The 14,481-nt window shown below is 48.9% G+C and overlaps 2 protein-coding genes across 2 annotated transcripts; one reads left to right on the top strand and one right to left on the bottom strand.

Annotated features, from left to right (window-relative positions):
• Window positions 1–644: 644 nt before the first annotated feature.
• LAJ45_02992 (uncharacterized protein) lies at window positions 645–3,750 on the top strand (the record flags this gene model as incomplete). The annotated part of the gene is made up of 14 exons (XM_046112582.1): window positions 645–755; window positions 814–1,096; window positions 1,159–1,273; window positions 1,342–1,508; window positions 1,576–1,856; window positions 1,904–1,975; window positions 2,030–2,111; window positions 2,169–2,224; window positions 2,290–2,464; window positions 2,517–2,562; window positions 2,615–2,654; window positions 2,710–2,722; window positions 2,802–3,360; window positions 3,432–3,750. The coding sequence occupies 14 exons, from the start codon at window positions 645–647 to the stop codon at window positions 3,748–3,750; spliced, it is 2,319 nt and encodes a 772-aa protein (XP_045974071.1).
• A 5,999-nt stretch (window positions 3,751–9,749) lies between these two features.
• On the bottom strand, window positions 9,750–14,093 carry LAJ45_02991 (uncharacterized protein; the record flags this gene model as incomplete). Its single annotated transcript, XM_046112581.1, has 4 exons — window positions 9,750–10,874; window positions 10,938–13,754; window positions 13,810–13,845; window positions 13,905–14,093. 4 exons carry the CDS (start codon window positions 14,091–14,093, stop codon window positions 9,750–9,752), a joined length of 4,167 nt encoding a protein of 1,388 aa, XP_045974070.1.
• Window positions 14,094–14,481: the final 388 nt, after the last annotated feature.

Genomic DNA, 14,481 nt, shown 5'->3' with positions numbered 1-14,481 from the left:
ATTTATTTGGGCGTGCATGGTGTTAAGCTTCGGGATCAGTGCATACATCCTATCCCTTGGACTGGTGGATCTCTCAGGTTCGCGATATCCTCTTTCAGCTATCACTAGCCTTATATGGTACCTTTGGCTGATTTTGGATGGGCTGCATTGTTACTGTCACACATAAAAAGAAACATAATTACCTCACTAAGTGCGTGCACGGTCCTTGTCCCGTGTTTCGGAGTTTCATCCGTCTAAGGGATGCGGGCTCAAACTTGAGACAGGGAAGAATTGATCTGCTTTAGCCAACTGCAGCATATTTCGGATTCCATAGTGAGTGGAAAGCGGGGTAGTTTCTGAAATAGTATTCGGAGGGTATCGAGATCGATCATTCGTTCATTCATCTTTCCATTGCCTTTCCGCGTGGTTATCATCAGAGGTGATTTGGAATACCCAGAACTTTCAATGTTCGCTTCAGAGGAGATCACAGAGCTAAAGAAACTCCCCGCGATGAACCCATGATTGCCATCCGCAATTGACCAATATATAGGTATAAAGGTGACTGTTCTCCCAGGCGACAGCATTTGCAATCCCCATTCACCCCAAGATCCAGCATAAACGCAGTACCTTAAGCTATCACTGAGTTCTATATTTCCTTCCTCCTCATGGCTCTTGTCAAGAAAACCTCGGAAGACTACGACGCAGCCATCCAGCAGTTGAGTCTCACTGGCACAGAATTTAACGTGGTTGAGGCCGAATGGATTAGTGGGTCACAGGTACATTGATTGCACATACTACCGCCCCCGACTTTCACTATTAACAGGTTTTACACAGGTCAGTGCCCGTCGCCCATGCTGGCCCGACATCGGCGCCGCTGTCACACACCTTAGCAAGTTCGAGGGCAAAACGGCCTCCACCATCCGCATCTATGGCGATTGTATCGATAGCGCTACGGAAACCCCGGAGATCTCACTTACCACGGAAACCCATATCCTTCTCACAGCGCGACTCTGGTTCCCCTCGGCGACTAAGCCGTTGGAAGTGAAGCTTCCACTCGATAGCAGTATCGCCTTCCGAACCAGTGCACTTCCGCCGAACTTTGTGGTCGTTATCAACGGTGCCAAGCAAACCCTCAAGCCCAAACCAGATTCATGGGGGTAATCCTATCCGTGGAGGAAGATGGAATCAAGACATATGATGCTGAGCAGCCAGCTGACGAGCTCGATACGCTGGACTACTGGGCTGAACTGACACCGGATGGGAAAAGTGTCAAAACCCTTGGTCGTCGTAATGAGTAAAGCTCCATGCCCTCAAGTAAAATTCTTTAATAATCTGTCACCCAAGTGCTAACATATATTTCAGTAACCTTCCCCGGCTTCTTCAGTACCAGTTCATTCTAGCGTCGACATGGATCCAGACCGATATACCAACAACTTATAGCATCCTGTCCTTTATCGCTGGCGCAACTCAAGGGAATGCTGCAGCACTGGAACTCAATTTACAAGCTAATGCACTTGCAGCACGTCTCAGTCAGTGCTCCTCCGTTCCCCATGGATACAAATAAGATCGCTGTTACTGACCGAAGGCAACAAATAGGCACCATGGGTGACGGCTTCTCCGTCTATGTCCCCTCTCTCGATCTCGGCGCCTGCAAGAGCGTGCTTAAAGCGCGCCTGGCGGCGGTGCTCGCATTTGAGAATAGCTACCATCGTTTTGTGTCTGAGACTGTGAGGAAGGAAGACGCAAAGACTACAGCGGAAATTGCACTCGGCCACTCTGCAGATGTAGAGTCTCAGTACCTGTTTTTGGAGGGGCTTGCAAAAAAGAGGTATAAGGATGCGGAGGAGGCGTATGAGACCGCGAAGAAGAGATTTAATGTGGGTAAAATGCCCCACTTCTAATACCAGGCTCTAACAGGAGACAGAAACTGCAAAGTGAGCTTGATGGCCTGGCGAAGGCATTTAATGCAGGTGTAGAAAAGTGGAAGCAGAGTGAGGCAAGTCCATACCATGAAGCTCAATGCGTGGATTAATGCTGACTAGCATTGTAGAAGAACAAACTTATTGGCGAGGCCATCATGTCATTGGTGACAGTAACGGCGAGTCTTGTTGTCGCCGTTGTAGTCCCACCAGGTATGTGAGTGATCTCGTGTGTCAAAGATTGAGTGCTGATTATAGTTTCATGAACAGCGGGCGCCGCCGGAGCAGCAGCAGGCGCAGGGGCCGCAGCAAACGCAATCAAAAACGTCCGTTTTTGTGTCCACATCACCTAGTTGTACATTACACTCTTGACTAACATCCGTGGTTACAGATCGCTGAAGGGACCAGCAAATTTCAGAAACTCATCCAAGGCATCAAAAAGATTGCAGAGCTTATTGAAAAGCTACATGAGGCCCTTGAGAAGATCAAGACTATTGTTGATAGTACAGCAGCCATCGTGAAGGCACTTTCCTCAAAGGTTGAGACCGGGCCTAAGATCCCAGAAGGTACATATCGACGCCGAACCTTTGACATAACATGCTGACAGCTTCTACCCAGTTCCATCGAGCAAGACGGACGATGTGATCAACGTTGCAGCTGAGTGGTATGGCTCTAACCCTTTGAGTCTGCTTAATCAATACTGATCCGTTCTTCAGGGACTCATACGCGGTAGATGTCAAGATGGTTTTTGATCCTGTGGGACCCCATTCCTTTCACTCTACTGATAGTTAACTAATCACTATTCTCGCAGATGGCTGAGAACGGTAATTGCGGCCCGGAAACATTTATCCCTCTCCCAGTCCTCAATCTCCCCATAATTTTCACTTAAACTAACTTTCGTAGACATCGAGGGCTATGTCGAATACTACTCTGCTCTGCAGAAACTTCCCATCTTAGGCAAAGCAATCCTTGCAGCTCAGACAGCCTACATCACCACCGGAGATACCCTCACTCGTGTGGTACTTCAACAGCGGGTGGCTAACCGCCATACTGGCCGCCTTAGGTCAGCTATCACCAATATCGCCGCCGATGAGCATGTTCTGTCTATCGTACAGAGAGCAATGTTTGAGCGCCTCTTGTCAGCTCGGACATGGGTGGCTGTGGACTTCCACGGGTATCTCGCAGCGTACACATATTTCTCTCTCAATCGCACCCCACCCATTAAGATAGCGGCCACGAAGCCAGCGCCGTATTATGTCGACGATGCGGCAAGGCTTCAGGGCGCCGTTGCATCGGTGCGCGCAGAGCTTAGGAGCCAAGAACGAACGTTCAAATTTACAGAAGAATCGTGTGGAGCCGACTGGAAGAGTCGATTGAAGGGAGACAGAGCTATATCGTTCACTGTTGACATCACGAACGCAATGTTCTCGAGGTTTGCTCGTGTTCGCGTGTCACGTGTTAGGTATGTTACCTCCACCCCACCTCCATCGCCGTGGGATTTTGATTGTGGGCGTTTCACTAATACCGCCGTAGGTGTTACCTTACAGGCGCCACAACCACCGGCGGTTCAACAATTGATCTAGAGATCAGCTCCGCATCTCGCTTCAGGGATATCGATATTGCCCCGCCGTACGAGGCCATTGAGTTTGTCGGGGAAACCGCACCAAGATCCTTTGAGTATGAAGCGAACGGTGAACGGATTGTGACGGATGGGGTGTACATTGATGCCGACCAGTATAGTCGACCAGCGCTGTTTACAACATGGAATGTCAATGTGCTAGATGACGCAGTGAACTTGGAGGGAGTGAGCGGCATCCGTTTTGAAGTGAATTGTGAGGTATCCAGGAGATAGGTTGGGAGGTTTTTCGGGGTTTGTCGGGGTTTGACCTGTTCTTTGGTGGTCTCAGATTTTTGTGTTCTTAAGTTTCAATATACCTACACCAAGACCTTGTTTATCAGGAATAGTTTTATGCACGTTGCAACCATCATTCCTCCCACTAATTTTCAGTGCTAGGAAATTCTTAATGGTGTAGTGATTGATTTAAACCTCAGATGCTTTAAGAAGCAAATGTATTGTTGGGTGACGGCCGGCCCAGAAACGAATGAAACCAAGCAAGTGCAATTGTATCAGGACAGAAAGTCTCGGTATTGATCACCGCCGCCCGCGAGTGATATTTCGTGCAGCTGTGGAGGAAATAACCTTGGCAGCTAGTGCCAAGTACACGCTTGCCAAGTCTTGAGGCTCTGAGCATGCACATTGTTGGGCGCACTCGTTGTAAACGGTTTGAAATACAGAGATGCGGATGATAGCCGAAATAGGCGCCAAGGGGAACGTAGTGATTGGTAGTATCATGTGCAGGTGTCCGCATCACGACTACCTCTAGTTCTTGGTGCCGTCTTGTCACTATCATCATCAATACATGCCTCGATCTTGTCAGTCGAAGATGATTCATCTCGTACCGCTATAACTCGAAAAATTGGCTGTGCATATGATATCAAAATCACACACTTCAACCAATCGCTAAGGAAACAATCCTTGACCGGAGATAGCCTTTTTTGTGGTATCTATGGCGCGAGAAGGCATAGAGGGTGGGTGTGTCAACTCAGTCTGTCATAAATAGTAGTTTTAACTGTTAATGTCATGAGCTAACCACAAAATTACCCTAACCCACCCCAAGTTCCATTTTTCACCACTGACTAGTTCATGACCATGCCACCCATCTTCCCTCAAGCCGGTTTTTAACCAATTTAAAACTATCTATCAGTAACTCGGTTTTGAACTTCTAGGTTCGTCACGGGCCCCTAACCAGGGTCCCGTGAGATACTCGAGGACGTGTTTAAAACAGGGTGAAGCACTCGAGCTGTTGGAAACTGGTGTTTATAAATGCATGATGCTTGGGGTGGCCGATGAGATAAGACAAAAATGCGGAATTCCTCTTCAACGGTCCAGCTAGTTGTATCTGCCTCACTCTTTACGGATTGTTTTCTGCTAAATTTGTGCTTAAATAACCCTAACCCTGCCACAGTGTCTTACTCCCTCTCGACCGGGCCTGGTTTATAACCATGTTTCTTACTCCCAGTATCTTACTCGTGAATATTTCACGGGACCCTGCCCTAACATTGTTTTTGTCACCTTTGCGCGGGCTGGCCCGGGACGGCCCGAGGTCGCACATGCACTTGCATATGCCCAGGCTTTCTTCTCCACCATCCTGGTTGGAGATCGCGTACCTGCATGAAGGATGGCATATGTACAGTACGATGCCAGTCGTGAGGGTCAGGCGCGGCGTCGCAACGCCGCGCGCGCAACCAGATTTCCACAACCTTTTCACGGCAGGTTGGTACACAAGATATTAAATGTGAAATTATTGTTATTTATCTACTATTTAACAACTATACAAAAATTCAGCTCTCCAAAGGATCAATTGTGGTTGCTGTGCTGGTACCCGTGATGGTTCGGGGGGCGTTGCGACGCTGCGCCTGACCCTCACGACTGGCATCGTACTGTATGTATTTACTAGTGCCCCGTAACGAACTCAGAGCTCGAGTCAAAAACAGCGTCACGAACTCAGCCTGTCATACACAGCAGTTTTTAACTGTCAGATGTCATGAACTAACCTTGATTTCCACCCCAAGATTACCCTAATCCACCCCAAATTTAATTTCTAATCTGATTTTACACCTCGAATTACCCTAACCCATACAAAAATTTGGTTTACACCAGTGATTAGTTCATAACCATAACACCCAGCTTTCCTCAAGCCAGTTTCTAACCAGTTTAAAACTGTCTGTTAGTAACTCAGTTTGAAACTCCCGGGTTCGCTGCACAACGCCGTCATACACTACTACCCCGCTCCCGCAGGCCGCCACATGCTCAGCCATCGAGATGCCGCCCGCTCAGCGATATGCTGGAGTGCCGGAGCCGATCACGGCGGCGATGTTGGTGTTGGCGATCGGCGTCGTATCAAGCTAATCAGGCATGGGTTCTGCAGGGCATTGACAGCTGGCGTGTTTGCGTTGAGAGACAGTAGCGTAGTGTCAAGTAGCTATACGTGGTGGCCTGAATTGAAGATGAAAATGGATACTCCACGAAAGGCACTTCCGCGTCATCGTTCCCCACCGGCACCCCGCTAACACCACCCACCCCTGACCTCCCCGCATTGCCATGGATGAAAGGTGGTGGGTCGCGGACCGTGTCTCCGTTACACAACAACAGCATGAGTTCAACCCCGACATGTAGCTCCACAGGATCTGCTCCCCGAACACCTCCCCTGCGATGCGCTCCGGGTTGTGGTAAAGCGGGTGCGATGATGATGCGGGCACTGCTATCGCAGGGTACTGACCCACCGAAAGGGTGTCATCTATCGGTAGCGACTGGCGAGCGGTTAATGACGACTGACGGTTGAGGTGCGGTGTGTGTAGATTGTTACTACCTTCCATCAATCCGGTACATGCCCGGCCTTCCCGAGTCCGCACCGCGCGTGCGCGCAACAAACTGTGGGCTAAGAACCGAACCCCCTTTTGCAACGGGAAATAGAACTGAAACTCCGGGGGTCGGCTTTGGGAACAGAGGACACTGTTAGCTTTGAGGAGGAGGGTTGCACTAATACGGAAGGTCGGTTCGGGGGTGATGATATGCTTCTTTAAGCTCGCCGCCCGCGAGATTTTCTAGCCGGCGGGGGTGGGGTTCTTTGATATCATCTGAGTGTGTAGATCGGGTTCGTTCGGAGTTCTCTCAAGTTCAGTCTATGCGGACCTTCTCTTGAACGGCGTGGAGTTGGTTGGGACCACAGAACAAGGTCAGTACAATACAAGATCCACTCCCGTACCTCAAGATCTCTGTTACAGGAACTACGGAGCACTGTTCTAGAGGCTTAGAACAGTGAGGAATACGAGTGACGGGTTGTGATGCGAGGACGGTCGGGTAACGGAAGGACAAGCATCGAAAGGTATCGGGTAGTGTGGGGGCACGCGGTGTTACCACACTAGTATCATACTATTATGACAGCACGCTTACTATTGGGTGTCTCACCCGGAATAGAATAGGAAGCGGGGCTTACGGCGGAAGGCTGTTCTACTTAGGGAAGTAGGTCTAGGATAGTAGTATGGTACAGCCCGATGACTGGAAATTGCAAGGTTCATGGTTACGTGTCGGAATTAGAATGAAGGGGCGGAACTATGCGGGGGCGCTTTTCTATCTGGATTATCTTCGGGAACATTATCTTATTCTATTATCGTGTATCAGTTAGTATTAGAAAGCGGGCCTTGGCATAGGTCCCAACATGTATAAATAGGGCAGGATTCTGCGAAGACTTGAGGGTATCTTCAACCATCAAGTCAAGGGAATCCGGTTTACAATATCATCAGTTTAAACGCTACAGAATTATCGCTTAGCACTGGCCATTTCCCCAAACAATCTCAGGCACATCTCCGGACGGTTTATTGATTGGAGGACCGAACTTTGTTATTTCCCGAATCAAGTAGCATTCAGCATCCCTAGTCGTCGGAAGGAGCATGAAAAAATAGAATGGTTACTGATACAGCAGCGACCGGAGAACGCACTTTTCCGCAAATCAGATGGTCAGGTATCAGGGATATATCTTTCTGTCTGTTCATCGTTGCCCCAATGATCACTGTACCAATTGATAGCCGGACTGGGCATGAGATACCGTACCACTGTAGCAACCGCCTTGCGGGGAAAAAAAAAGGGGCGCGCGGGGGGGGCTATCGCCGATAGAAGCGGTGGAGGGCGGGCGGAGGTCTTGAGTATCGTGACTTCCGTTCACGGGCGATTAGCAGATAGATATTGGATGTCGAAACCGACGAAGTAAACCCACTACATACGCTAAACCTCTGGCCACAGAGATGAGAACGTTGTCACGTGCGCAAATCGTCGGAAAAGCCGGCTTAGAAACACTCCTTACAAGCTAATTAGAGCAATTGATTCATTAATTGTATGAGCTTACTGAAGCAAAAAAGCCAAGAAGAAATAAAAAAATAGCGGTAGACATATATATATCCGTCTTCAAGAGCCAGGTTACAAATTAACAAAAGAAAATCTCAGCGCCGGTCAACCTGTCAAAGCACCTAGTACAACCTCTACCCCAAAATTGAACAGCCCCCCTCCCATAACCCCAAGGCGCTCGCTAGCATCCTTGAATAACTGCAGCTGGTTCACAAGCCTTTTCTTCTCTAAGTTCTATGGCATGGTAATTAAATCTCGCGCAACGATCACTGGCCTCACGGCAACCCACCAAACCTTTGAACAACGTTGGAAAATGAAAGAGATCGGGTCCTAACCCTTGCCTTTCACCATCCCTATACCTATCTTGGATAGCTAAACCAAAACCCAACCACTCAACCACCTTCAACGCTCATGGGTGAACCTCTTAGTCCGCACTCTACTGCTTTTGCTTTTCGCCCACTAAAAAACTTCATCCGCCACTTCATCCGGCGAAGTCACCCAACCTTGATTACCCCTAATTCATCGCAGGCGAAGTCGATCCTCGCTTGACAGGGTTAGGCATGCCACAACCCGCACTTGTGGTCCACGAGCCAGCTCGAGACGAGAAAGAGGGAAAGCTCGAACCGGCTGGTAACAAGAGCTGCTCGGCTCGGTTCGATCAAGTTGCCTTTTCATACGCTTAGATACTAGCCATCCCTAAGATTATTTTAGATATCTTCGTTGGGATATATGTCCTAGGGTTAGGGTTTTCTGATGCAACATTTTATGTTGGTGTTTTTGCAGTGGTTAAGATAACATCCGAAAGGCTGAGCTAAAATCGACTCGTGAGGGTGGCACGACCAGATCCCACCCGTCTCATAGACAAGACTACATGTACTTCATGCTAGCGTGCACACGCGCACTAGCGCGTAGAGAAAATATAGGTAACGTTTCGTACAAGATCTTTGATCAACTCTTTGTAGGCATCTACCCTGTTTGAATTTCTCTTTACAACGGCTTTTTCTGCAAAGCAACTACGCCTATAACTGTTGCATCTTCTCGGACCTACCCGCTAGAATTATACAGCAGATATGGTGCGCACACTCTTAAAGGTGATATGGTGGCATACCGAAGTGGAACAATTGTGGCTGCAATAGGGCCTCATGGGCCAATAAGAGGGCCCATTTCTAGCAATTCTGCTGCATTACTGCCACGGATCAGTCAGGTTTGCTTTTCTGGGGTATAAATGGGTATAATACTGTTCCACTTTGTTCAGTCTTGGCGCATTTTACATACAAAAATACACAATTTCAACTTCCTAAGGCTTTACAACCCAGACAGATATTAAGATTCTGCAATGATAGAACTAAACTTCATCACTAGTACTAGAGTTCTATCATTACGCTTTTTTTTTACGGTTTTTCGTCGCAAAGTTATAAGCCATTGACATTTCGTCGCGATCCGCTATCTTTAAGCGTGGGCGCACCATACATATATCTTCATAGAAGATCACTCGGCCCATCGGTTACCTAAGTAAATTTCTTTTTTTTTTTGCTCAACCCATTCACCTAGGTAAATCTTCCCTTCCACCGAACCCAACACACAGAAGTTTTACCTCTCACATGACCCAAACCACTGTTGCTAACCCGGGTACACCCAAATAACTCATGACTCATTGCGGGGTCCGCCCACTGTCAACCCACATAATTACTGAGGGAAACCAAAAAAAAAAAAGGATCTTAAGGAATTTCTGCCAAAAAGCAATATAAGATACATAGGTTTTCACGAACGAAACCCACAACCGAGTACCACTAATACCATAACATCTTCCTCAAGATCCCCTAAAAGGGAAAAGACAAGTCTAAGCTCCAAGAAAATAACTGTAGCTGTATCGTCTCCATATCTCGCATTCAAGCTCCCGTATGGATGTAGGATGCCCATACAATTGGTTGCCTTGGGATTCTGTCGCGTAATCTCTTCACAGCACGGTGGAGGGAAAGGCTGACTTTGGAGTGCCCGTCTCCATGGCCATCAAACAGAGACCGGTAAAACTCAACCGCAACCTCCTCAGCGGCAGAGTCTTGAGACTTCCAGAGGGTTGCAAGCACGTGACTGAACCCGGCAAGCTGGAATCCGCTGGCAATATGAATCGATTCGTTTGCAAGGTTTTGAGCTTGATTGGAGGCACTGTGGCAAGCCGAGAGGTACGCTATCTGAGCGTTCATCTTTCTCATATTCGTACCCGATATTGCACCGGCAGTCAGCGGGTCGATCGCTCCCCTCTCTGAACCGTCGTTCTTAAATAGAAGGAGATGGCTATTTGAAGGGTTTTTGGCATCGGAGATGCCATGACATGCAAAATGCACAGCTTGGCAGGAAGAAAGCTCCTCAAGGACGTGGGCAGCACTAGGACTCTCTAAAAGTAGTGTGTTCGTTGTTTCACTGACCACGCTGGCGATTTTGCTAGCCTCACCCGCAACCTTGGTTAGACGGGGTTTGTTAGGGGTTGTAGGCATCGTAACTAGGAGTAGTTTGGAGTCCTGTCGACCTAATAGCTCCAATTTGCCCTCACGAACGTATGAGAGCGCTTTGATGGTTGGAATGTACGATGAAATGGCTCGACTAAACGTGTTGTGTGTGGAACCAGGTGAATGATCACCAGCCGCATGGAAAGGTAATGTGGCTAGGGCACCTACACCAATCCACCAAATCCGGGGGAGGCTGGTCTCGTCTAAACAGGGGCGAAACTCCAATTCTTCGAGAACTGGCCCCACCATAGTATCCCACAACCAGAGAAGGATGTCTAGCAGTTGCTGGTTCCTTGCCGGGTACGTGGAACGGCTGCCACGAAAGAGGTCTTCACGTAACTGTCTCATGCGCTCCATGATCTCCTCATATTCTAAATCTGGTAGTGGTAATGATTTGATGGTAGACTTTGAAATAATTATTGCACCACTCCCAAACTTCGAGCTATAGGGAATAACGATTGGACCTTGCCGGGCCATCGCCATGAGGTCCTCTGCCTCAGGTGGAAGCTGAAAGCCTTCAAAGCCAGGTAATCCTCGGATAGCATTCAAAGTCTCGTCTAGTTCACTCACCGCTTGCACACGACGCTTCCATTCCAGTTCACTAGGAGGTCCAAGTTTGTTCAATTCAAACGGAACGTCAACCTCACTGCGAAGACTGGTGAATCTCTCAAAAAGGGCCGGATATTCCACCCGAAGGTCTGACACGTCGCTCCTGCAATCCATAACGAGGGCGAGAATAATTCCGCGAGAAAGTTCGAGTAACTTCAGGCAGTGATGTACACCCTTTCCTGCTTGAAGACCTGCGAATAGAGTATCAGTGGCGAGTTGAGAGAATCTAGATAGTTGAAACTGCTGGTCGTCTCGGCTTATCGATCGTAAGCTTACTTGCGGGAGAAGTTGGACAGCTTCCTCCAGAATAGAATTCGCTTCATGCCACCGGTTTTGATAAGAAAGGATGAGGGCAGCACTGTGTGCTGCGTCGATTCTTTGGCTTGGGGGTGCGTTTTTACGGTTCCAAGAGCCTTGATTGGCACTCAGAGAGGACTCCAGATCCTCAAGGTTATCCGTTCTGATGTATCTAGCAATGAATAAAGCGCCAAGGGCAAACAACATGGTTCCCTTCCAGGGGTGCTCTGCAGGAGTTGATGCAACAGCCTCCTGGGACCGGTCGATTGCGGCGTCGAGATCTTCTGATGTTCCCAGTTCTTTGAACCTTCGGAAAAGCCTGATGCTGAGATAGTTCAGTCTGAGTGACCTATCAGGGTGGTTGGCTGGGGTTACGGATAGAGACTCATGGGCTAGCTCAATTGCTTTATCGAGATCTTCCACTGTGCCCTCCCGCTCGTGCCTGATATAAATCAAATCGCTTAGGCTACTGAGGATAGTTGCTCGGGCAGGGTGATCATCTGGGATGACTGCTACCGCCTTCTGGGGTCCATCGATCGCTTCTCCAAAACCTTCAAACGTTCCTACTCGCTTGTACCTCCTAGAAACATAGATGTTGAGGTTGTTCAGTCTCTGCAACCGGTCAGGGTGGCCATCTGGAGTTGCTGCTACCACCTCACGAGCTAACTCAATTGCTTTATCAAGGTCCCTTAAGGTTTCTAGCCGCTCGTACCTGCTATAAAGAGAGCTGCTGAGCCTGGTAAGCGGGATTGCTAGGTCCGGGTGGCCATCTGGAGTTGCTGCTACCGCCTGCTGCGCTTGATTGGTTGATTTCTCAAGATCCTCCCAGTTTCCCAGGCGTTCGTACCTGCTATAAAGTGCGCCGCTGAGCCTACTAAGCATGAATGCTAGGTTCGGGTGGCCATCTGGGGTTGCTGCTATCGCCTGTTGTGCTTGATCGATTGATTTCTCAAGGTCCTCCAGGTTTCCCAGGCGCTCGTACCTTCTGGAGAGGTGGCAACTGAGGTTCATGAGTCTGTGTGGCCGACTAGGGTGATTGATCGGTGTTGCTACCACTGCCTCATGAGATCCATCAATTGCTTTCTCAAGGGCCTCTAAGGTTCCAAGCCGCTCATGTCTGCTAGAAAGGAAGCAGCTGAGGCTGTTCAGATTTTCTGCCCGGTCAGGGTGATCGATTGGGGCCGCTGCTACCGCCCCCTGGGCTCGATCGATTGCCTTATCAAGGTCTTCCAAGGCTCCCAGTCGCTCATATCTGCGGAAAAACTGGATGCTGAGACTGTTGAGCATGCTTGCTAGGTCCGGATGGCCGTCCGGGGTTGCTGCTACCGCCTGTTGTCCTGTATCGATTGCGTTCTCAATGTCCTCCAGGTTTCCCAGGCGCTCGTACCTGCTAGAAAGGTGGTTGCTGAGGCTGCTCAGCCTGCTTGCCCTGTTTGGATCGTTGGTTAGGGTTGCTGTTACTACCTCTTGGCTTTGATGAATAGATTTCTCAAGGTCATCCAAGCTTCCAAATCGCTCGTATCTTGTATGTAGGTACACACTCATGCTACTCAGTAGAAATAATCGAACACTGCTGCCTTTGGCGGCTATCGTGAGTCCCAATTCAGCTCGACAGATGGCACTTTCGAGATCCTCTACGGCCCCTAGTCGCTCGAAGCGAGCCGCAAAGTAATTGCTCAAGTTATTCAACGTTTTTAGGTCAAATGCGTTCGTTACTGGTAGTGCCCTTTCTGCTCGGTCGATGGCTTTTGTAAGGTCTTCCAAGTTACCGAAGCGCGCGTACCTAGCAAAAAGTTTATTGCTGAGCTTGCTTGAAAAGATTCGTGTATGGACAGAATCTTCCGCAGCCTCATCCAAGGTGTCTTCGGCGTACTTGATGAGTTTTCCAAGATCCTCTGGCTCCCGTAACCTGTCGTATCTATGTCCAAACAACGTGCTCAGGCTGCTCAGCACGGATACGCGGCTGGGCGTACCGATTGGGGTTACCTCCAGTAACAGTTCGGTAATCTTAATAGCCTGCTCGAGATCTTCTCCCCGCCCATATCGCGCGTAGATCAAGCTTATGAAGTCGCTCATCGTTGTCAATGCGGGGGTTAACTCTTTGACAAGATCTCTGCTCCTCGCTGCCCATGCTTGGGGATCCCCATTGGTATCGTTGACAGTGACAAGCCCAGCTGACTTGGTCTCCCGGAGCGTTATTGCTACTCCCTCAAGATTCATCCACACAGACTTAGTGGTGGCAGCAATCCCTCTCGCCTGTTCTATGGAATCATCAATGGAGCCGGTCTCATCCGTGGCCTGACGCGTTCCAGGCAGGTCCAGAGGATCCTGTGTTGTCTCCTTAATCTCCTGAAGCATCGTCACTACCCCCTCAAGGTTCATCCACGCGGACTTGATAGTCACAGCCATCTCTTCAGTTTTCTCGATGGGATCGTCAATGGAGCCGACCACATCCCCTGCCAGAAGCGTTCCAGGCAAGATCTGAGCATTCTGTTCGGTCTCCTGGGGGCTTGGTGTAACTTTTGAATTCTGGGACGATTCGCCGCTCTCCGTCACCGTTTCCATAATAGCTCTTGGGAGCGGAGTTAGTTTTCGGTTATTGTTTCAGACTTTTTGCTGGAGGTGCCATACGGTGTTGATCAATACAATACCCCGAGCGACGTTCTCCCGTTTTCTTTTATTTCGTCCCGTTTTGCCTGCTTGTTTTGTGTAATGTTTGACAGCGAGTGAGTGAATGTTGGTAGTGCCAGTATGAGTTGTCTTTAGATCCTTCGCGTTCAGGAGCTCTGCTCGGAGACCCGCAATTCCCCTCTGCAGCATTTTACTCGTCAGCAAAGCCAGCTCACCACGAGTAACTTGGCAACTGGTATGGCGGCTCGTGGTACCGAGGAATTTGAAAATTGCGTACGCAATTGATCGGGGAGACTTGGGTATTTTGAATATATAACGAAACGCAGTAGTTAAAAGGGATACATAATAAATAAGAAAATAAAAAAACTTGGTTAAGAGGCTGCTGTGCGCAGGACAAAGCTGGTGATGATCATTTTCTTCACCAGTGCGGCCGCCCCACAACCATTACGGTCCATGAATTTGATACTGAACTCTCCCAGCGACCCAAGCTAGAAGCATAATAAGTTCGGAGAATGTATTCTCAAAGCTCACTACCAGATGGCAATAGTAGAAATTGCTAAGCAATACTCACGGTCGC

Source organism: Morchella importuna (genome assembly GCF_003444635.1).
Source record: "Morchella importuna strain M04M26 chromosome Unknown Morimp01GS006, whole genome shotgun sequence".
Lineage (NCBI taxonomy): Eukaryota > Fungi > Ascomycota > Pezizomycetes > Pezizales > Morchellaceae > Morchella > Morchella importuna.
The sequence above is the reverse complement of the archived record's forward strand: the minus strand, read 5'-3'. Positions and strand labels throughout refer to the sequence as shown.